Source organism: Bacillus rossius, chromosome 1 (assembly GCF_032445375.1).
Source record: "Bacillus rossius redtenbacheri isolate Brsri chromosome 1, Brsri_v3, whole genome shotgun sequence".
In the NCBI taxonomy this organism is placed as follows: domain Eukaryota; kingdom Metazoa; phylum Arthropoda; class Insecta; order Phasmatodea; family Bacillidae; genus Bacillus; species Bacillus rossius.
In genome coordinates this window covers 31,406,799-31,430,822 of record NC_086330.1, presented here as the reverse complement: position 1 = coordinate 31,430,822, position 24,024 = coordinate 31,406,799, and the positions used below count along the sequence as shown (strand labels likewise).

General features: G+C 36.2%; 1 protein-coding gene across 1 annotated transcript in view; it reads right to left on the bottom strand.

Moving 5' to 3' along the window:
* Positions 1-3,528: 3,528 nt before the first annotated feature.
* LOC134533899 (E3 ubiquitin-protein ligase AMFR-like) overlaps positions 3,529-24,024 on the bottom strand; it is a 44,491-nt gene continuing 23,995 nt past the window's right edge. Inside the window, exons 3-9 of the mRNA XM_063371686.1 lie at positions 23,774-23,926; positions 20,642-20,964; positions 19,625-19,735; positions 14,041-14,219; positions 12,082-12,200; positions 7,893-8,116; positions 3,529-4,567 (exon numbers count right to left, since the gene is read on the bottom strand). Of these exons, the coding sequence (XP_063227756.1) occupies positions 4,363-4,567; positions 7,893-8,116; positions 12,082-12,200; positions 14,041-14,219; positions 19,625-19,735; positions 20,642-20,964; positions 23,774-23,926 (1,314 nt within the window). The 3' untranslated portion in view covers positions 3,529-4,362. The remainder of the gene's footprint in view (positions 4,568-7,892; positions 8,117-12,081; positions 12,201-14,040; positions 14,220-19,624; positions 19,736-20,641; positions 20,965-23,773; positions 23,927-24,024) is intronic.

Genomic DNA, 24,024 nt, shown 5'->3' with positions numbered 1-24,024 from the left:
AGCCACAAAAGTTCAATTTCTGGCAAACTTTTGCTAACTCAACTAACTATGAACTCACTTCAGTTCATAGTTGCAGGTAAATTACTGGCTGTCTACTTAAAACATGTGAAAATTAGATATCTCTGAAACAGGTTTAGCTTCCCAACATAAAAAATTGCATGTTCCTGTGAATGGTGATTTAGTATCATGTTTAATTTTTATTAAAAATAAAAAAATTATCTCAGGTATGATAAAAAAAATTGTAAGAAATTTAGTTAAAAGGTCATGAAAAATTCCTGAAATTGGTTCATTTGTAAAAACCCACTGACCACAAACATAAGAAAAGCAAAAATATGAAGTTTTTTAAAAATAAAAAGAAGATAACATTCTGACCATGCAGAACAGACTGTATGTACAGTAAAACCCAGTTACGACCCTTCGCGGTTCCTGGGAATAAGGTTGTAATAGAGGGGGGAAGGCAGGCAATTAACATTTTGGACCCATCGACCTCCCTGACCCCTTTATGTCAAAATATGCCATTTTCTTGTATCAAGTAAGTGTTTGGTCAACTGGCACAAAATAGATGAGTTTTCAAAATTTAATATAAGTTATTTTTAAACAGCAAACTTCTTCAGAAAAACAAATTGGACCACCTATTACTGCCACCTTGTGGGAATGGGTGTGTGGTCGCAGGCTAGGCTGATTGGATATGAGAGCTTTTTGGAATGCTTTTGAATGAAGGAGGGGGGGGGGGGGGGAGTTAGTTTGTCACTGGGTTTCTTACACCTTACACTTCCTTCTGCTTATTTTCACTGTGACTGGTAGCGAATGCCTCCTTCTTTCTTCCTCCTAGGACACACTGTACATCACAGCATTCTTTGCTTTCTGATCTATGGCTTTTGAAATACAGCTATAAAACTCAATATTTCCTCTAATTGCCCACTTGCAGTTTAAAAAAAGGACTACTGTATATAAATCACTCTACTGATGAAAGTTGCACCACAGAAGCTCTAGTAAATGTAGTATAAATTTACTAACTAAAATAATTTTAACTTTTTTGTGTTTGACTTATTTTGATTCCCATTCTAAGTTTTTATTTCATAAACTCATAATCAAAATGTTTAGGGACACATTACTGTCAGTCACATTTTCTGGTAAATACAGTTTATATATATATATATATATATAAAAATTACAAAACTATATATATAAACTGAAATACATAGAGTAGTAATGTACAGAACGATATCTTTGTTAAATACTTACACATTTGTTTAGATAATGATGGATGATGGACAACAGAAACAGATAGTTAAATGAGTGACTGGTAAGTTTTATCTACTGTACTGTTACCAGAATTATTCTAAATCACCTTCAACAGCAATTTTCTATACACATTTGTTATTGTTTTATTACATATTGTTCTTAAACATAATGTGTTTTAATAAAGTTCTTGAAATTAATACATTGTAAATAAATATATCACCAACACAGTAAAGTTAGTTAGGAAACAAAACTTTATTTATTTTGAGCATGGCTGCCACTACAAACGGAAAATACCAACTGCTTGAACTACAAATAAATGTTCATAATAACGCGATGCAAACTTATTTAAAAAATTAACTTGTGAACTTTTTAAAATTGAATTTAAAAAAAAATGCAATATCAGGCTTTACATAATGTAATTTTACTGTTTCACGTGCAAGTGACCACATTAAATTCATTTACATTCAAATGTTTGGTATTGTAAATTTTGGCCGCTGCATGCATTAATTTGATATTAGAATTTCCATTCTTGAGTTGTAAACATGTTCAAAGTCTCGCAATCATGAATCAATTTATTTCATAGTTATCTATTATTTAATTATTTCATATAATTAGGATAATTACATATTGTTACGAGTATCTTATGGGAAGAGAGAGAACTGGATTTGTAAGGTACAGCCCAATTAATTGGTTCAGTTTTATTAGTAATGTCTACACCTTAAATTTAATTATTGCACTCAAGATCTCTGTCCACAACAATTAGTCTTACAGTGATCATTGAAACATTAACACACTTCACTGGAGCTTGGCTCGATAGAGGCTCGCTCTTCTGTTCGCTTCCTTCGCACACTCACCTACACCACGCCACAGTACAGTCCCCAACTATCGCTCGTCACACCCGACTGGCTCGCCTCCCGGTAGGTCTGGTTTGCTCACCAAGGGCCACTTGCCCTCTTCACCTCTCGCTGATCGCACGGGTATCGCCGGTATCACTCCCCGAAGAGAGTGTCTCCTCTGCTCCGCTCTTTGATCGGAACTGTCGCGGAGGCTAGTGTCGCTGATGTTATACTCTTGGCAGACTTTCTGGAACCGACTGGGGGGGTTGGAAGTGACCTGACACCCGGAAAGTCCAGAAAGGTGGTGTTTATTCGCACATCTACGCGCTTCGGCCTTGGGAAAACCGCAGAATTCCCAGGCCGCTAAAAGGATCATTGAAAATGGCCTGAGGCGGGACAGTACGATGGGAGTGGGAAAAGGAAAGGCGGGTAGCGAGGACCCTTGTAATCCGGCCAGGCACACGTGGCCGCCAGCCAGCTCCGAACCTGGCGCGAATCGCAGTCGACTGCGTTCGTAACAGCATTAATAATTAAATTTTCCAGCCTCTATTTGAAAATTCATTTTTCACCAAGCAACTAACAGGTTAGCAAGAAACAAATAAAAGCAAGCTAAAAATATTGAGTTAAAAAAAAGAGATATTATTTTACGTTTATAAACTGAAAACGAAGAATGGTTGTTTTGTGACTAGACTAAATACTACAATTATGCAGTTGCTGATATCAGTTTTACTTAAATCAATGCAAATAAGTAATTTATACTGCAAATATCCTGTGTACCTGCTACTAGTGTTACATCTGAGAGACTTTTCAGCACATGTGGAATTTTTTATGGTATAAGACATACTTTGAACTGTTAAAATTGTTTTCTTAATAAAAATGTATGAATTATGTAATTGGTGCTAGTTTAGTTAAATGTATTCTATATAATGGCTGTGTAAATTATGTTGAATTGTTTACTGTATGTACATTGCTGCTGGTTTAAAAAAAGAAATCCCATTCATTTAATCTTAGGTTATCTTTCTTTTTAATTAACATTTGCTTAAAGAAACTAAAATAAATGTGCATTTGTATTGCAAGCTTTTCTAAGAATAAGATATTTAGGATAATTCAGTAAATTTTTAAAAATGTTTTAACCCAAATTTATTTTCCTCTATATCGGTTTGGAATCTGTGAATTGGCGAATCAGCAACAGTTCAATCAGTGTATCAGCACAATATTGTGAATCCGTACAGCTCGATTGTGCCGTACCAATTATAGAAAGCAAAAATATCACTTAGACATAAAAAAATTTAGTAAATTTATTTCTTTTAAAATGTTATGTAAAATGATAACTATGGCACATATTATAATACACTTTCTGTTTTCATATTCTAACTGCAATTTCAACTTATGCTTTTCTCCACTAATAGCTTCATTAACATAAAATAAATAAATAAAAAGCAAAAAATAAAACTATCTATAAAGCTTTATTTGTCCAATTAATTCCAAATAATTTTAAAATACAGTTCACAAACACAGAGTTAAAAAAAAGTTTATGACTTTTAAAGTAAAATTAACAATTTAAAATAAAACAACAAAATGTGGAACAATAAACTTAAGTTATTTATATACAAATATGCTAAGCATGTAAATACGCTATCAAACAGGTGAACAATGGATGGAATATGAGTAGCTCACTACGGCAGGCATGCAGTACTCAAAATGTTCATGAGCTTCTCATTGGGAACAGCATGGTAACAAATGTTAAGTACTTTCCCAACAACATCACTTGGAAACTATTTTATTTTATATGGAACATTTGTTTCTGCTATCACAATATTTAATTTTACTGATTAAGAATTATTTTAAAAGTGCCAGAGAACCAATTGAGTTTTACAATCATATTATTTACGACCAACGTTTACAACGCTGCAGCAGTTCAAATTATTAGAATTTTCTCTCTTAAGTGAAAGCTTCAACAATAGCAATATGAAATTTCAGTCTTCAAAAATCCTACTTTTCAAGCTAAGAATCATAAATATATTTACACATGAACATTGGGGGCACTGAAAATAAAGGCAATCTATCATCACGCACACACATACGCATACACATTTGAACTACCACACATTCCCCTAAAACAATTTATCGGCAAGCTACTTGAAATTCACACAAAATTTACAGGCTTAAAACAACAAATTTACATTTCTTCTTAGTGTTGACAGTGTGGAGATCAGAATATGAATGGTGTTCACGCATCATCTTCCACAGTTGGCAGATTTGTGGGAGGAGGACAGAGCACCTAGCTCGCCGGGTGTCTGTGTCGCGCGGACTGCGAGACATCATCCTCGCTGCTGGTGCTGCTCTCTGTGTCCGACCGCCGGTGGCGCTCCAAGTACCGGCGCCGGGCCGACATCAGCAGCTGTTCCTTGCGAAGCTGGAGGATTCGCTCCCGCTCACTCGAACTCTTGGAGAAGCGGCCACCAAGGTTCACAAGAGGTTCCACACTGTACAAAAACAAATCATCTAATTTATTTCAGAGAATTATAACACAATATAAGAGATCTTCTAAACAAACACCATAATTACTTGTTTCTAATTATTTCTCTATATGTTCAGGCATATCATAGTTTTATACGCTTATGATAAAATTACCAAATTTATTTTCCAGTGTATAAGATAATAATCATATGCCAGTTGCAATAGCTTAAAGCTATGCTCGTCTTATGTAGTGATACTTATGTTATTGCATAGTCTGCACAGCAAATGGTTTGGGACAAGATTTTAAGGTGAATTGTGAATAAAACCGAAATAACACTGAAATACCAGTTGATACACACTGTAACTCCAAAATGCTAGTAAGTCAGGAATTAAACAGATTTACTCAAATAATTGAAATTTTATTATTTACATACAAAATTCAATAAATGACATTGTTTTAGTATGTATGGTTTGTAACATAATATACAAACCAAGTGGATTGTGACAATTGTGTTTCCATATTGATATCTGCTACTGGTATCACGTTATTTTTCACATGTTTTTATTAGCTTCACTTGTAACTGTGATGTTAAATTTTGGAAGTCAATTTTAACCCACTTCAAAATATAGTACTGATTTGAAACTTTGCAAGTGTATGTAATCTGGATGACGAATCAATAATTCCATTACTATGATCCGAAGAAAGAAGGGGGGAGGGTCATAGGGGCAAATAAGCACTACTTTCGAGCTATATTCAATAACCATGCTCTTTGTGTATCCATGAGGCCGGGGCAAGGTGTAACATGTGCCCAGGGTTCGACTGCCCCTTCCCCTCGAGGGGAAATCATTTGCTCCCGATTTTTCAAATATAATTTGTTCTCCATTTCAGAGAGCACTACGAAGTCAGACTTCGATGGGTCAACTCACCCCCACCTGAGGAGGGATAGCTACAAGTTCTTTTCAATTAAATATTTTCTCCAAAATAGTGTATACTGGGTCACTAAGTCGAACATGTGCTTTCGTTCACCGGAGCACACAAAAATGTTTTCAGCTACTGTGTTGTATTGTCACACAAGGGCTTTACAAATGTCAGAGGAAAATACAGGGGGGACGGGGTCACTGGGTCATCAGCCAACATTATAATACTGACTATGGCAATAAATAAAAAAAAAAACACGGGTTAGGGCCGAGAACTAGGCATCTGTGAATATTTTTTTCCCTTTAAATTAAATATAAAATTATTCACTAATGCCAAATTTTTTAAAATCAAATTTAAAAAAAAAGTTACCTTTTATTTTTTAATCAGTGTCGAAAAAAATAATGCCAAATACATCAAAATTTAATTAAACTATAATAGTACGGAGTAAAATGCAAGGGAAAAAAAATGTGGCAAAGCATTTTTCTTTAACAAGCAAATATTAAGTTTAAAAATTGTATTGTTGATCCAAATAATTGCATAGATATGAAAAGTTTGTACCTATGTACTATTTGCAGAGAGTAGAAATCCAAATTTCTCAATGGGTCTTCTTAGGGCCGGTATTATGACCTCCGGCTAAATCTTAAGGTTAGCTAGCCCTCAGGTTAGGCTAGCCTCCGGTTAACAAACGAGAAGTGTATTATGACCCATACTTAGCCTGCGGTTGGCTAACCGGAACCTGACGAAGCGTGTGGTGTAATAATGGGTGTGTTGGTAATGAAATAAACCAGAATTTGGTAACTTTTGTTGCAAGACAGTTTTTTTTTCTGGTAGAATGTTAGTCAGCTGTTTGTTTGTATTGTGATTCAGAATGTTTACAGCTGCAGTAAATAAATATGCCGAAAACTTTATCTTGCAACAGATATAATTAAATTAACCAAAAACTACTTCAACGTCAAACCTGCTTTGTATTAAACCATAAAATTACAATTTACGATTCAAAACCGTGTGTTTTCAACTTTACTCTTGTATTGAAACTCATGATTTTGTTAGGTTATATATTAAGCCAAAACTAACGAAGTAATTCTATACAAACAAATAAATACGGATGATATTTTTGCTAGAGAACACTTATTTCTTTCATAAATTTATTTCATAATCAAATAATATAGACCCTGTTTCGGGAAAATACTTGTCGATTTTCATTTCACTGGTGTAGGTTTCATTTTTGTACTAATAGTTTCGTATCACGTATCCAAATTAATCCGATCCTGATGGAATTAGTTTGTGGTATAGGATGCTTGCTGTTTTAATTTAGTAGGTCGAGAGATCCTAGACATATTCACTGGGGAAATAATTATGATTGTAAAATGTATACGAAAGAAATACATTTTTTACAAGACCTGACATAATTTGTTTGTATCGTGATATGTTAGGTATTTTGAGTTATGTACAGGATTTTTCAACATTCTAAATTAAAACAGCAAATCTAATGTAAAACAAGACCAACATATAAAGGGTCATGTCGATAGGATCAACGGATAAACTTGGATACGGGAAACAGAATAATTCCAGTGCTGTTTTCGTTTTGCACTTGCGTGGCAGGTAGATAATAAGTAGCTAAAAGTTTGTAAGATAGGGAAGGGATAATTGGGTAACATTTATTTTCACATTCAATTGTATTCATTGAATTATAACCACGTCTGAAGTCGTATGAAGTGCATTTCATTCCCGGCATATGTCCACTGTATTAGGAATAAAAATTCACAGATACAACTTCCACGAAAACATTTAATATAACCCTCATTTTGCAATTTTAAAATGCACTAATTTACACATATTCTTAAGCAGGAACATTTAAGTTTATATACATTGCATACGTTTATGTACTTCGTGATCAATTAAAGTCAAATAATAATACACGACTCGATGAGAATAGAAAAGCGTGACTACACATTCATGTCATGTAATTTTTAATAAAACTTTGACGAATACGGCGAAGCATTTTATATTTAGTAATAAATTATTCCATCGCATCCTGCAAAAATCAAATAGAATTCCTCAAATAGTCATCATCACTATCAACAACTAACCTCGCCTGATACATCGCCATTTTATTTTCTGTTGCTTAGCCTCCGGTTAAGCAGCTAGCGGCCGGTTCATCCACTCGCTAGGTTAGCCGGGACTTAACTGGAAGGTAGACGTTAACAGGGAGTCATAAAACCGAAATAAGAGCTAGCCTGCGGTTAAATTTTAGCCGGAACTTTAGCCGGGGGTCATAAAACCGGCCCTTAGGTCCACAAACTTTACACTCTTTTTAATTAATTTTTTTTTTGTGAAAGATCCCACATTGGTACATTTATTAGTAACGAAAAATAAAAAAGAAATTGATTTGAAAGGTTGAATATGAAACAAGTTTGTAACACTGGCCAGACCTGTCGCCCACGGAGGAGGAGGTGGGCGCCGCGCAGAGCTCGCCCCAGTGCGCGGAGGGCGCCGGGGCGAGGGGTGGCCCTGGGTCCGGGCCGTGCTGGAACACGGGCGGGGGGGCCGTCACGTGGCCGTCCAGCACGTTCTCCACAGTCAGCTCCACGCTGCGGGTCGCCTGCAGGTCCTCCACTATGGTGGGCACGGGCAGGTGCGGGAACAGCTGCTGTACCTGCACCCATGCGCGGCTTCACAAGACTCTCTCTCTCCCGGGTCAACCGCCGCCACACACCGGGGAGGTCTACGCTTCCGCACATCCTGCAATGTTGCCACCCATCAAGATTTCTGCCTCTTCTTCTTGGTCCCCAGGTTGCATTACTGCGCTGCAAAGATTTTTTTAGTTTGCTCAGAGTTTGTCATCTTTTTTTCTAGCGTCTAGCTGGTTAAATTTCACATTTGGCAATCGCGATTACGAACTATCAGTAACATGAATGAATTAGCATTTGATATCTCGTCGACACTGACCATTGTTTTTTATTTATTTAATAGGAATAGGATTTAAGCCACTAGGAAGGTTATGTACAGAGTTTAAAAGTTTCAGGACCTCCAAGTTTATGGAGGATCCTGAACCACTCGGATAACAGGTCAATCTGTGTTCACAAATTTGAATCGTGTTCAGTGTAGGGATCACGCATAAAGAGTGACGACCACCGCGGACCACTTCAAAGTGAGGGACGAAGAGAAGTGAATAGAGCAGTAATGCTAGATCTGACACTGACAGCAATCAAAACCTGAATTACCTTAGTGTATGGTGAGCGATCTGATTACTGAATCACCATGTCCTCCTGATGAAGATTTGTTATAAAATAGTATGAATGCTAGGTAGATTAAGCTACCTTGGTAAATTTCAAGTTGGTACTTCATAATTCTACAGCATTTTAAATGTAGCTAACCAAACCTAACCAATCATTTTACAATATAACAACAGTATTTGTGATATATATCTCACACACACACACACACACAATCAGAGAGAAAGAGAGAGAGAGCGCCTATAAGCCTCTATCCAGACATACATCTTTAACAATTTACTGTTTATAACACTGAAAATATCATTTGTTTGTATTGTCCTGTCCTCAATGTCTTTATTGTATGCTTACAAAGAAATGCATTGGCATAGTGTTTCAGTCTTTAAAGAAGCTATCAAAGAAGCAAATTAAAATAGTTTTCAAGCTACAGCAAACACACCAACCTATTACAAATGTAATATGTATTAGTGAAAAATAATTCTAAATAATATAGAGAACACTTAATAAAACTTAAATTTACTATATTAATCTAGCAATCACCTCAAGAAATCTACATACACCCTCCTTTAAAACATATGAATAAAAAGAAAATTTTACAATAATGGAAATAAATTAAATGCTGGTGAACTTTCAAAGAAAAAAAAAAAAAAAAAAAAAATTAATCATGCGTACGTGGGATCTTCCTCAACGCTATTAACACTAAAAACAAAGACGTGCCACTTTGAAAGAAATCCCGTTTGCCTAAAAGAGAAAGTTTCTAGCCATTCCGCTAGATGGCTGCAGATGCAGTGAACTTACACTCCACAGCACTGCACAAAAAGCATAAAATTTTAGAATGCCGAAAATTTTTACAGAAATATTTAAATTCAATAATCAATTCTATTAAACAAATATAATATGGAATTTGCACTTCTAATTGTTCTTTATTTATACACCAGTCACCCATACTTACGTGTCAACGACTCAATTAGCTGCCTAATTACGCAAAATGTAAACACAGAAGAGAGGTTATTTCCGAATTATTTTTCACACTTTTATGGTCCAGGAAACTAAGTTTTTCTCCACTTGAAAAAAAGACTGCATATTTTTGTCTCATGTCAAATAATTGAAAGAAATAAAGAAGAAATAAAGTCATGTAAACACAGGTAGAAAATATAAAATTCTAAATCTCTTCTCTTTTACTCAAAGTCACCCCACTTTTAAAATAAATAACCAAAAATATAAAGATTCAAGATGTATAACTTAGTGTTGCGCACATAGCTCAAAGAGAATGAACAAAAATTGAAGTATTTTGGTTGAGACGTTCATAAATAATATTGATTGGTGCTGTAGTAGAAAAAAATTCTACGTTTGAGATACCAAAATACATTGCAATTCAAATTTGTTTTGCATGTTATAAATCTCTGACCTTTTTTTAGAAATAACATCGATCAACTCATGGAAACAGCTGTATTTTTGCACCATACTTCGTGATTCCACGAAAATATTATATATTTTTGCGAAAAAAACTTTTAAAACAGCCCAATTTCATAGTTTTTTCGCAAATTTCACGCTCAAGCCATTTTGGTGGTCCCTACCTATAGCCTTTGAATATATATACTGTATAGAAGTCACCAGCCCAGGTTAAAATTTCTAATACGGTTTTGAGGTAGTTGGTTAATTCACCGCCGCAATCGCCACCATCTCTAAGGCATCGACTTGTGGTGGTCCCTAGCGGACAAGTGTACAACTCTTCAAACACCCCTTCCCCCTCCCTTCGAATGACCTTTGAGCTGCAGTGAATGATAGGAGGGGGGGGGGGGGGGGGGAGAATGACAGCGGGCGACAGTGCTGCGCTCTAACGTGTAAATAACAACCTGAGACGATACAGGGCGTTACGGCAGCGCACTGCAGCGGTAAAGTTCCCAAGCTCCTCATCGTACGCTCCTGAAAAACGTAGAGTAAATCCTATCCGCTCGTGACTTCTATACAGTATATACAGTAGAATCTCGTTATAGCGAGCACGGTAATAGCGAGAACACGGCTATAACGAGGTATTTTTGAGGAATTTACGGCGTGATCGCTTGAAGCGCGCTTTTGTTATTTGTCTGCTTTATCTCCACCCCTCTCGCTCGCCACTAGACATCTTGCCGTTGACGCCTGTCACATTCTTCAGCCTTGCAGTCGCCACCTAAGTGCATGGCTTTAAAAATAGAATCCCATCCTTTCTTTCTTTTATCAAACTTCCGTTAGTTATCTGTGCCGTGTGTAGACAAAGTTTGAGATTGGAACAGAAACAACGTAAGAAAGTATTTTTTACAAATTAGAAATATGTATGTTTATGTTTTTATAATCGCGTATTTTCACATTTTTTTTGGTTATCTTAAAAGAGATAATATTAAAAAGCTGTTCTAATGAGATTTAATTGTTTTTTGGTTAACAAAAACTATTAACTATCAAATATTGTTAATTGTTTATATTCTATTTATTATTATTTACGCGACGTCATACTGTACGCGAACGCAATACGACTGGATTCGTTGCTGCAACATAACATAGCAGATTATGCGGTATCAGAAGTAACGTAACGATAGTAACGAGTACTAATTGTTATAGTAACGAATACATACGGGTACACATTTTTTCGTTACTTTTACACCTCTAGTAGGCACTACTGTATTTATTTCCGAATCGCTAGGACAGTTTTCTTGTAACTTTTGTTTCGGTCAGTTGTTGGGGTATCTGTCCGGGAAAGGGGTGGTGATGGTTTGAGTTTAATCCCAAAATTATTTTCTAAAAAAGCTTACAGGTTTCTTTAAATGAAAAAGGTATAGTTTTCCAGCGACTATTTCGTTTGAAGCGTAAGTGCGTTGCCGCAGCCGCACTCCTGCATTTTTGTAAGGAATTAAATCGTCGCGCTACACTAGCACCACCTGTTAGCTACATCCCGAACCAACATGGCCGCCAGCAGACAGCCTGCGTCGACAATAGATAGCAGGACAATGCTGCGTCGGCCGCAGGCTGAGATGCTATACTTATGTGGCGTGGTAGGGTATTCTGGTTATTTTGACGCAATCGGTGATCGCATCCGTACTTATGGGGTACCATTTTAAAGAGAATTTACACATCTGCTCACAGAAATTAAGATTTCGTTAATATAGCCTGTTATTTTCCAATTATACAGGTTTAAACACAATTGATATGCTATTTTCGGTTAATTTTTATTTTTTTGGGGCCAAAATTTGTCCAATTCGGTTATAGTGAGGACACGGTTATAGCGAGGATAAAACCCGGAACCGTGACACTTCGCTATAACGGGACTCTAGTGTATATTCAAAGCTACAGCTGTACTATAGCTGTAAAAAATGTCCATGGTTCTCGATGGGGAGCTGGGCGAGCTAGAACAGACCTGGCGGGCCATGGCGTCCAGCTGCGACGTCTGGGCGGGCTGCGGCTGGTCCGAGCGCAGCAGCTGCGTGTGGGTCACCTCCACAGAGAAGCTGGGCAGCCACGACACGTACCGCGACCCTGCACAGCCGGCCCCATCACCATCACCACACCAGATCCCAGCCACGGTTCACACACTCCAAGTACCGAAAAACCATCAAACCCCAACAACATAAACCTGAAGGAACCCATACTTTTGTCACTTTGTAAAGACGAGATTTTGCGTTAAATATACCATTACAAAATTCAATAACAATTTTTTTTTTATATTTTCTAAATCAAAATAAATCAATAATATATTTTCTCATTCTTTCAGTACGTGCTTAACACAATAATAATAATAATAATAATAAATTAACAGCACCAATGTTTTTTTTAGGGGTTGTCAAATAAGTACAATTTTTGGATGACTACTACATTTTTGGCTCAAAAAAAATAGTTTGTACTGTACTAATTTTTAAAGTATCCAAGCCAGAAGAACAAAGCAAAAAAAAAAAAAAATTAACTACTGCCTACAAAAATACACACATACCATCATTTTGGAAGATTATGTAATTTCAAATTTATTTAACCCATCTTACACTAAACCAAACCATGATAGACGTATTAAATTAGTTGAAACCTCATATCGTTTATTCACCTTATTATGGGATATTTGTATTAACTATCCTTTACTTGTATATGTAATATGTTTACCTTTGGAACAATAAAAACCTTGTATTACATAATAACCATATTTTTGTATTAAACAAATTATTTAGCACTATAATGCTTACATAATTTCTAGGGACCATGAAAATACTTTGTTTTAAAGAGTTTTGTATTAACAGGGTTTTTGTTTTTATTAATAAGATTTCACTGTCCCATATTTACTCAAATCCAAGAAATATTCCTCTCCTAGTTCTTAGTTGCATTTGTATGTTTTAGAATTGATTTAATTTAGAAAAATTGAGGATATCATTGATTGCAAAGATGCATTCTATCTCCATGAACCATGTGGCACAAAGATAAGTGTGTTTAAAAATGCAATGATTTAGCACATTTACATTTCAGTAGCTGATCTATGCAGAAAACTTATGTAGCAGAAGTAAAAATATTTTAACTGAAATTTGGCCAACTGCTTGCCATGTTGCTTATGCTTACTATTAGTACTATTACCAATTATTATTATGGGTCTGCCCAGGTTCTTGGTTTTGCCAGTTCTCAGCAAATTAACCGGCACCGAGAACCATAAATATAATGCCGCACTAGTATCGGTACCATGGAAAGCATAAGAAGTTAAACCTTTCCCGGTAAAAATACAATAGACTCCTGGTAAAACACTGCAGTATATCGCTGGCCACCAACACGTCATTTTTACTTCTCTTTAAACCCTATGTGACAAGTAAATGGTTGGTTAAATGGACTGGACAAAGGGGCAGTCTTTCCTTTCCTTCCATCACCGCTTCATGCTAGCCGCTAGTCTGCCCAGATGTAAATATGACGCCCGCAAGAAGTGTCCTAACATAAACAGAGTTCTTTATGCCAAGATACTGAACCTCTTTTGTCCCTATTTTCACTAGAAGACAGGGATGATCATTTCAACTAACAGTAGACACGTAGAAAAAAAAACACAAGCTAAACTTTCTTTAAAAATTGTAAAAAATAGAAAAATAAATAAACTACCATGATTTTAAGCTGTCTAATACTATCAACTGTAGGTATTACCTACGACGTTTGCAGCTTTACATCACTTATAACCAGAGACCGGGAAATATCGAGACTCATGAATTTGCAAAAAAAATCAAAAAACTGTATTAAACAGAAGGGAATGTTTTTTTAATGAAAGTTAAATATGATTTAAAAGGCATTTTGACAGATATCGTGCATTATAAAGAATGAGACACGCTATAGCAGGAGGCGAGTGACCGAGGAAACCCACCGTCGAAGTGGAAGAAGTGGTTGGGCTGGCGGCGCTGTGGCGGCTGGTTGTCCGCCTGAGCGTCCAGGGCGTGATCCGTGCGGCTGGCAGCGTCCATGCCGGCCGGACTCTGGATGTTCAGCATCATGCGGCACGTGGGGCAGGAGGAGTCCTGCTCCAGCCACGACTGGAGGCACGAGCTGCGACCAACAAAACAAACACAGTTAACACAGCTAGGATTTGTGGCATGGGACTGGACCTTCTCTGGATCACCGAAAGTCGTGATTAAACAGAACTCGCTTTAAAATGCACACAATACAAATATATAAATAGATGGGTTTTTTCCCCTTCATAAATACTATTTTTTATACAGCTTAATTTAATTTTTAATAATATTGTTACGATTTACCGCGGGTTCGTAAAGGATAGCCCAATTAAAGATTTTATTACACTACACAGTTTTATTTATTACCACTACTTGTCACTTACAAATAATCTTCTAAACTGGCAGATAATTAATTACACGTAAAAAAGGTCAATTCCCCAGTCACTCGTTTCACACACCTCGCTGGACCGCACTTCCGGCGCAACTCTCGCCGCAGCACCCCTCGTGGGTATCCGCCGCGGGACTTCGTAGCCGCCATCACACCCTTCGCAGAGATCCCACACGACGACTCACTCGCAACTTCGCCCGGGACTCCGCCGCGCCCGCGACTCTATCGCCCGGAACCTCCCAACTCCACTGAACTCACTCACTCCCTGCCCTGGAACCTTCGTCCAAGGACTTCGCCACTCTGCCGCACCCGCGGCACTATCGCCCGGAAACTCCGCTGCGGGAGAACTCCCCACTGAACTCCTGACTGACTCGAAGGTCGGCCCAACCTCCTTATATAGCCCTTGGGTTCCCGTCCAGAACAATCGGGCATGTCTCCGAGATATCGCGCGACCTTCGCCGTCGAAATGCCCAGAAACGCGTCGTGAGTCCTCGAAGGACGCGGCGGCTGCTCAAAGAACGCCGATAAACGCAACAAGCACCGGGTTCCCACAAAACGCGCCGATAAACATGTCTGAGTCCTTTTATTCCGCAGTGCGCCCTCTTTTAAGTAACTCGATCTGAGGCAGGTGCGCGCTGCGACGGTCAGGATGTCGCGCGATAGAACACGAGATACCAGGGAGAGGATGCAGGTGGAAGGGGGCGCAGACAGGCCGAACGAGCGCGGCGATGCCAAGCACTGCAGCCAAGCGCGATCGTAACATTATTGTATACTTAGACCTAAATTTTTAACCTAGGGAAAATTAGTATCTTGCTTCTTATTTAAATCCAGTCCGGATAAACAGGATGTTCGGACAAGCGAGGTCCCTATAAACTCCTGGAACAATTTAAGAACTTAATGTAGCCAACAAAACATCCTATATGTTCACCAATATTAAAAAAAAGATTTATCTAACATTTTCTCACATTCCATGCAAATATAGTTTAAATATTTTTAATATAATGCATTTAGCATTGAATATCTTTGATTTGATGCAGTTTTTTTTTGACATACACCACTGCAATTTTGCACTTTTTGTCATGAAAAAAAATTCTCAAATCAAAAAAATAAATAAAAAATATTAAGATAAAAAATTCACAGAATACAAGACTGAATCAGTTGATGTCGGACAAACAGAACAAATGATTAAACTAAACAAGTATTATGGACAACACAATGATGACAGCATGGACAAAAATGTTCAACCTCTAAATATCATACAGCACAAGAATTCTGTTGAAAGAACTTAGTCATTGAAAAAATAATATAACAACACTGATGAACACAGTGGGCTAACAATGACGAGACAGATTAAATGCAGGCAATGAAGCAAACATAGGGTATAACCACAACGATGAAAATAAACAAGTACTATGGACAACACAACAACGATAGAACTGACGAACACAGAAGGTTTCAAGTGACAACAGTTGCGATGTTTCAGGAACTGATATATGTTCCCGTCATCAGGCACAAACAGACTGATATTGGACACTGGAAAACCATGGGTTTATACATGTTAAGAGCTCCTCTCCTTGCACAGCCAATGACAGGCGAGGGCTATCCAGATTGGCAGCGCACAAAAGGGGGTGATATTATTGGCTGATGTTTTGCAGTGAGGGTTGTTGGTTTGCAACTGAGTTATGTAGTAAATTGGTTTCTGCTATTTTGAGTTGGCCAAAGCCATTAACACTGTTAACCACTCTTTAATACTCAAAAAGTTATCTTATTTTGGTTTATGTGATAACTTTATAATTTGGTTTTCCAGTTATTAGATAAATAGAAGTTGTTTTTTGTATCTCTAAATGATGATGATGATGATAATAATAATAATAATAATAATAATAATAATAATACCTCTCTCTTCAATGCTAGTTCTGCAGTTCCTCAGGGTGGCACTTTAATATCTTTTTAATATCTTTATTAATGATATCACGAGTATCTTAAGTTACTCCACTGGAGTCCCTTTTGCAGATGATTTGAAAATTTAAAGGAAAATTAGTACTCCTTAAATGACTGCTTATTATTACAACATGATATTAATAAAATCAATAATTGGTGCATAAACAATTTAGTTAGACTTAACAAGGATAAAATTAAGGTAATTTCTTTACGAGGAAATATTACCCAGTTAAGTAAGACTATAACTTGTTGGACTCTCAAATCATCAGAACTACATTAATAAAAGATCTTGGAATCTTCCTAGACACCCAAGTTATTTTTTCATAAGAATTTTAAATATCTGTATTCAAATACCCAAAGAACTTTGGCCCTTACAAAATTCATCACTTTTTATGCTACTAATTTTTCTTTAATTAGATCTAAACTAGAATGTTGCTCTGTCATTTGGAACAACATCAAGTTGACTGATAGCAATAAAACTGAAAGCATTCAAAATAAAATCATTAATTAATCTAAAGAGATTTCCTTATTCTATTCTTACACCTGTCTCAGTTCGTAGACAGTACAATGACACACTCTTTATTCAAAATTGCTAGAATTCTACAATTCAATGTAAGTTTATCCTTAAAAATTCTGATTTGAGAGTACCACAATTCAAGTCTTTAAAGATTTACTTTATGCACAATTAATAACAAAACAAAAGCTTATCTATAGACCGATTTTACAATAAATTAGATTCATAATTCTATCGGATGAATAAATTGAAATTTGTAATTTTGCATCTAGTTAATGTCTTTGTTAATAAATTAGTAAATAGTTATAACAGAGATTTTTCCTTCTCTTTTTTGTTTATTATTTTGTGTTGTATGTACTTAATAATGTTTACGGTGTTATTGTATTTGTAGTGGTGGTTGTGTTTGTTGTATGTGTTGTCATCGCTAATATACGGTACTCTTCCCTTTGTGTGTTGGCCATGTGCTGTTCTCACATGCTATGGTGCCGACGGGGGCGGGAGTCCATATAATTGCGGTGATAACCTTGTGTTTGTCTTGTATATTTGTTGTGCCCACCATCAAAGTCTAATGACTGTTGATGGGCACGTCACAATTTTAAATAATAAATAAAATATACAATTAATCTATTCAAATTCGAAAATTTTGAATACTCGCAGACCCCTACTTAGCATGCTTGTTAAAACAAAGTATGTGGCACATAATGTTTAGGCTTATTTTGGCAACACTGGGTAATCATATATGCACTTACAGGTTAAATAGTAGTATCTTTTTTTCGCAAGACAAAACCCTGCAAAATAAGAGTGATATTTATATTAAAAAAAGTATAATTTTTCATGCTATAGAACGTTAAATAAAGACTTTATACAAAAAATTAAATTTTTGAATTTAAGGGCCAGGGAAGGGTAAAAACAGATCCAAAATCCAATAATAACATCTTTACAATAACAACACTTTGGTCATGCGTAGAGCCCATGAAAAACGGTAAATAAAACTGCCTGATTTCGGTAAATAAATTATAGGATTTCGGTGGTATATTTCGGTAAAAAAAAAAATTTTTTTTTTGTTAAATGAGTGCATTTGTTCTACTAATTATTTAATTTCATGATACACACACAAAGCTGTACATGATACTTGATACCGCAATCACGAGATTCCTGCGTAAGCCTTAGAGAAGTGGAAATGTTATCTAGTACATAGATTATATACACATTACTTAAATATTACATCACAAATAGTGTCTAGAATTTTACAGTCTGTGTTTATGTATTTAAACATTTTGAGTATTAAATAGGCCTATGCTATGTTCCTGCACAAAACTTTATAGAATTAATTTTTTCCTGTCAGGAGAATTGGCCACTTTGGCCAAATAGTTTGGTAAACATGTAAGAAAGGGTTCCCTAAAAAATTAGTTAATTACAATGATTATAGTTCATGTAAAATTTCAGGCTCAAAGGTTTTTTTTTTTAATTTACTATAATTTTGTTTTACTACACATTTTCCGGCCTCTTTCCCATCAAATTGTGTTTATTAGGACGTTACAACCATAACTAACCTTTCAGGTATTCATTTAACCATTCCCTCATAGCTGGGTGATCTAGCTTCTCTAGGGGAATATTTGCAGAAACAAATGCACGCACTGTAGCGCTTGCAAATTTGAATCTAATTTCCTTTGCTCGTTTATGGAGAAAAATATTATCCTCGAGTGTCACTTACCTATTGACTCCACTACCTGATGGTGATGTTAGACCTTTTTTCTTCCCTAAATGAGATGCTTGCTGTTTGCAGTGTTTTTCACAAGTATCTTTCCTTTTCCATTTCCTTTCCCTACTTCATGCTCGTATTCTTTAGCTCCTTCAAACACTGATACGACCATAGGCATTGTGAAGTATCAAGTAAACCAAGTAAACTTCAAACAAAACAAACTGCAACTACCTGTTTTCGTTCACATTTAACTATTTACATGGAACGTAGGATCTTTTCAAACCTCATTTGGTCATTTCACATGACCGGCGTATTGCGACGTTAAAATCCCATAACCTCCGTTATTATTTACAAACAATACAACAACGGAACAGAGATAAGTATCTCTGCAACGGAAACAAATATGGCCAAACGGCTAACTTCATCCACATCCCACTAGGAACGCTGATAAATGGTTGCCGCTTTCAGGCTGAGTGTTTGGTATTTATTTTGCTTCAACTTATCTACGGCGCGTCTCATAATAAAGATGGCTTACGATGTTTTTGTTTACTAAACGAATACGTTTTGCGGCAAAAGTATTATTGTGAATCTTAATATTCATGTCATGTTAAAATTCTGACATTTCGCGGATATTTTGTGAAACAACAAGAAAATCGCGAATAGTAATGAATTTCTCGGCATCATCAGGTATTTTGTGAAAACGAAATGCTGTAAAATCAAAATAGGCGTTTGGAAACACATTTGTAAGTGCTTAGAATGAAGTTTCAAAATTGTTTGTAAAATTTCGCAATTTCGTCATTAACGAAATTCGAGTACCTCTAGTCATGCGAACTGTGTCGGGTTGATGAAGAATCGAGAGTTGACTGTATTTGTAAATAACTTTAGCTCACTGACTACATCAACATGTTGTGATCATGAGTTGTTGTCAATGAGAGGTACCAACAACTTTCTTACTTGTGAAACAGGTGGGAACAGGGCAGCTTGCGGGCAGACTCCATCTTCTCCCAGCAGATGGCACAGTTGTCCGATACCTCTGCAAGCTCCTCTGCAGAAGCCATGGGATAGCTGCAGCACACCACCCACAACCATGGCACTGCTTCACGAGTTTTCAACCCAGCAAAAACAAGTGAACACGGGGAACAGAAGGGTGAACTGTGGCCAGGAAATAATTAACAAAATGACACACATGAACCATGTGCACAAAAAGTCATAGTGAAGATGCCATTATGATAAAAACTGCAGTTTTCTATCACTCGTTAAAAATTCCAATGAAAATTTTAGACATGTAAAGCAAAAATAAAGTAAATGCATCTACTAGCAAATATTTATTTTACTAAATAATCATTGTTAATTAGATACTTAATTTTTGACAGTTATTAATAGGGATGAGGCAATCAAACCCTCAATACCATAAAATCCTTAGTATATGAAGGATTTAATATTCGAGGAAAAAGATTCAAAGAAAAATGTAAGGGGGGAATAAAGTAAATTAAAAAATTTCAACACTGATAACCTTTTGAGTTTACTAGTTCCGTTTTTTCTTCTTCATACCTATCTCGTTACCATTCCCCAAAATAGAGTAACATGCAATTATAAAAGTAAAATTACAACATGCATTGATTCTGGAAACGTAAGTTTGTGAAACAAACATATAAAAAAGAGTTTAATGTTTCAACACTACAATTAATATTTTTCAATTCCTTGAACATTATTTAATTTTCGACCCCTTGAGCCCTAGATTTGGATTTGAGGGGTTTATTCGAGATACGAATTCGAGATTCGGATTCAGAAAAATTGGGATTTGACTCATCACTAGCTATTACTTATTAGAAAAAATAAGACAATTCGAATGTCACCCAACATTAAGATGTATTGATTTACTATTTGCAATCGTTCAAAGACCACGTATGTTCCAAACGCACGGTAGGACAGAAAAGGCCTGAATGCAACAGGTTGGGTTTCGGCACGCACTTCTGCTCCATGTGGTTGAGCACCCACAGGTAGTTGCGGTGGTGCTTGACGCGGCGCTGCAGCTCATGGCAGAGGTAGCGCAGCTGCATGCAGATGACGAGGGACGCCATGGACAGGAAGATGTTGCTCCACAGCAGCATGTGCAGGTGGTGCACCAGGTCGATGGCGAGCGCCGCCAGCTCGAACACCAGCTCGGCGTAGTAGGCGGCGGGCCCGCGCTTCTCCCACAGGCGGCCCGCGCCCCCCCCGCCCTGCCGCACGTCGTACAGGTGGAGCGCGTAGCGGAACATCACCTGCAGCGTCTGCACGCTCAGCTGCACGCACTGCGCAAACCCCCGCGTCTCTCAGCTCAAGCGTTCACCGTGACAGACAGACAGAGACAGACAGAGACAGACAGACAGCCACACACACACACACACACACACACCCCTACACAGTGGACAGCAGTTTTAAATGAAACACACACAAAATAAATAAATATACAGTACCAGGTACTATATTTATAAGCATTTTGTAAATAAGCTGCTCTGCAGAAATAATAAAAAAAAACAGACAAATGTGTCAATGTTTAAAATATAAATAATATCCTCTGATTATCACGTTCTGCTGTGATACAGATCTCTTCCCTGAAAAATCATTATGGGAATGTAGCCTGCTGGAAAACAACAGGAAACAAAGTACTGAAATAAAAACATACAGTAACAATAAACTCTTGAATAAACTAGACATGCCAGCAGCGAAGTAATATGACCTAGTGACCAAGATCAACAGCCAGAATCCATCTAAAAAAGTGAGCGAGTCTTTTCAGTACTCGCCAGTGACGTCTATCCAACCTATTGTATCAAAAATTATTTATTAACACAACACTTATAAAATTATTGAATTTAAATTCTATATTATAAATTATTATTTCACAATGTATGTATAACACATTAGAAAAGCCACATGGCAATGCATTGCACTGTTCAAGACTGCAGTTAGCGGAATGAACGGTAAACAGCTGTGTCTCTTCTTCCTCCCTTTTCTCTCTCTTTGCAAACGCCATGGAAATGTTTGCGCTCGCTGACAGCACAAGCTCCAACTGTAGGGTGCACCAACAAATGGAATGGCGTGCGCTTCTCCCACCTTGCTGTTACACATTCCAATCGCATTCACCAAATTACCCTGTGCACAGAGAGCTAAGATGTTATTCATTAAATAAAAACCCCTAACACTACTATTAAAACACCAAGGACGCTTTAATAATCTAAACATACAAAGTCGAGCTCCTTACTTGGGCACAGGCTAAAAATGGTCCTTATTTTGGGGTGTTAAATCCTTAAGTTGATAAATATACATATATAATATATATACTATTCACACATAGTTTTCTATACAAAAACATCTACATTTATATAACACTATTAATGTGCCTAGCTGTATATATAACTCAAACATATGCCAAACCCCACCAAAACCTTCAAGTGCTCTAATCTTCTAAAGTACTTGTTTTATGGAAAACTCTATATTTCTTTTTAACGTGATGGGACTATTGGTTATTAAAAATAAGTACTTACTAGTTCACCCATCCAAATATTTCACACAGTATCACAATCAAACACCAAATAGTAATAGATTAATGTGTAAATAAATAAATGCTAGTATTTATTAATGAAAAAATTTGATTTTGATGAGAAATAATAAATATCAATCTTTTTGTAAAAAGTCATTATCTATGTATAAAATATGGTCAGCCACAATGTTATTTAAGTTAGAAGTACTTAACCGGATTTAATAAGTTAATTTAATTCAGTTAATTACATTTATTTATGTTGGATAATAAATAACAGTTAATAAATATTTATACTTTATGTTCATTTAATTTGATTGATTTGCATGACAGATTACACTTGCATATAGAATGTAAACAATCTAAGAGTTGTATGTTAGTTAAACAGATTGTTAATAGATTGGCGCCTCCTAGATGTTAGTTGAAAATATGTTCATTAGGAATGTCCCCAACAGATGGCATTCCTAATGAAAATTCCTTTTTAGAACAAGTTTCTAAATTTGTTTTTTAAGAAAAACATTAATTTAAAACCATTTGTCTATTTTTTGTCAATAGCAAGGAACATAAATTTTAAAATGATGTTTAAATAATTAATTTTGATGAATAATTAAGGGAGATATGGCATTGACACAAAAAACACCTATGAGAAATAATACATATGACATCAATTTTGCATTAGTGATTCCTGGGTACATCGATATTCTTGAATGTACCAATACCATTTATGCTTTATCAGTCTTATCGTTAAAAAATATGGTAATGGGTATGGGTGGAGTAACCAGTATTGACAAAATATGGACCATCAATAAAAGCTGAGTGAACCAACTACATTTGACATTGTACAATTTGGAAATATAATGTGTAAATAATTGTAAGGTTTTAATATATTTAAAAAAAATAATATTTTAAATATTTTATAGTTTAAGGATTGGTTTCATGATGTTCATTTAAAGTAGTGGTTAATTAAAACAAATGATAAATTTAACCACTACTTGTACCTCTTTGGGAGTTTCTCATCTTGTTTCTATCGTTTTACTAGCCAATGGTTAGTTAACCAAAAATAATGGTAAACATGGTAACAGTGCAGTGACTTTTCATGTTGTGATTGGCTATTGGCTGTGTTATTATTACGTTTCGGTTAATTGTAGTAAACAATTCGGGCACGGTGTACTGACTAGCAATCTGGAAAACACATGGACGTAAACAATAAGAGGTCGCACTCAGGGTATTTTATTAATTCAGAAACAGAATTGTTAGTTAGGCTAACTAGTCTGCAAGTATAGATGGTTCTCTGGAAAGTTTTGTAGAGTGCTGATCATTTTCATTTCATGGAAGTTTTGGTAATCTGTAGAGTTCAAATTTCTGTGGAAGATTTCCAAGTCTTCTTAAGTTATCAACTGTGATGAAAATTGTAAATGCTCACCCAGTTTTGATTGAAATGTATTTTACATTTTATTGTTATTTTGGCTTTATCGCAATTTAACATTAAATCAATTGCCATTTAACATTAAGTTTTGTCATTAGACAGTCGCAATGTACTCAATAATAATATGCCAAAGTGTTTTCGATCTTGTCAAGCTCACCTCCGCTACCATGAAGGCAAACGTGTTGAGTCCACCAAAGAAGCCTACAGCGACACATATCAGGAACATGAAGCCAGATAAAAGCAATATGGATGCTAATAAACCAAGCAACCGAACATGGCTCCATCCAGGGGTTGTAGGTGAAAAAGAAAGCTAAAACAAACACAACTCAATTAATACTTCACACTTTAAAATAATAAAGTATTATCCTACAATATTTATGCATTCTCTAATATTTTTTAATCCACGAT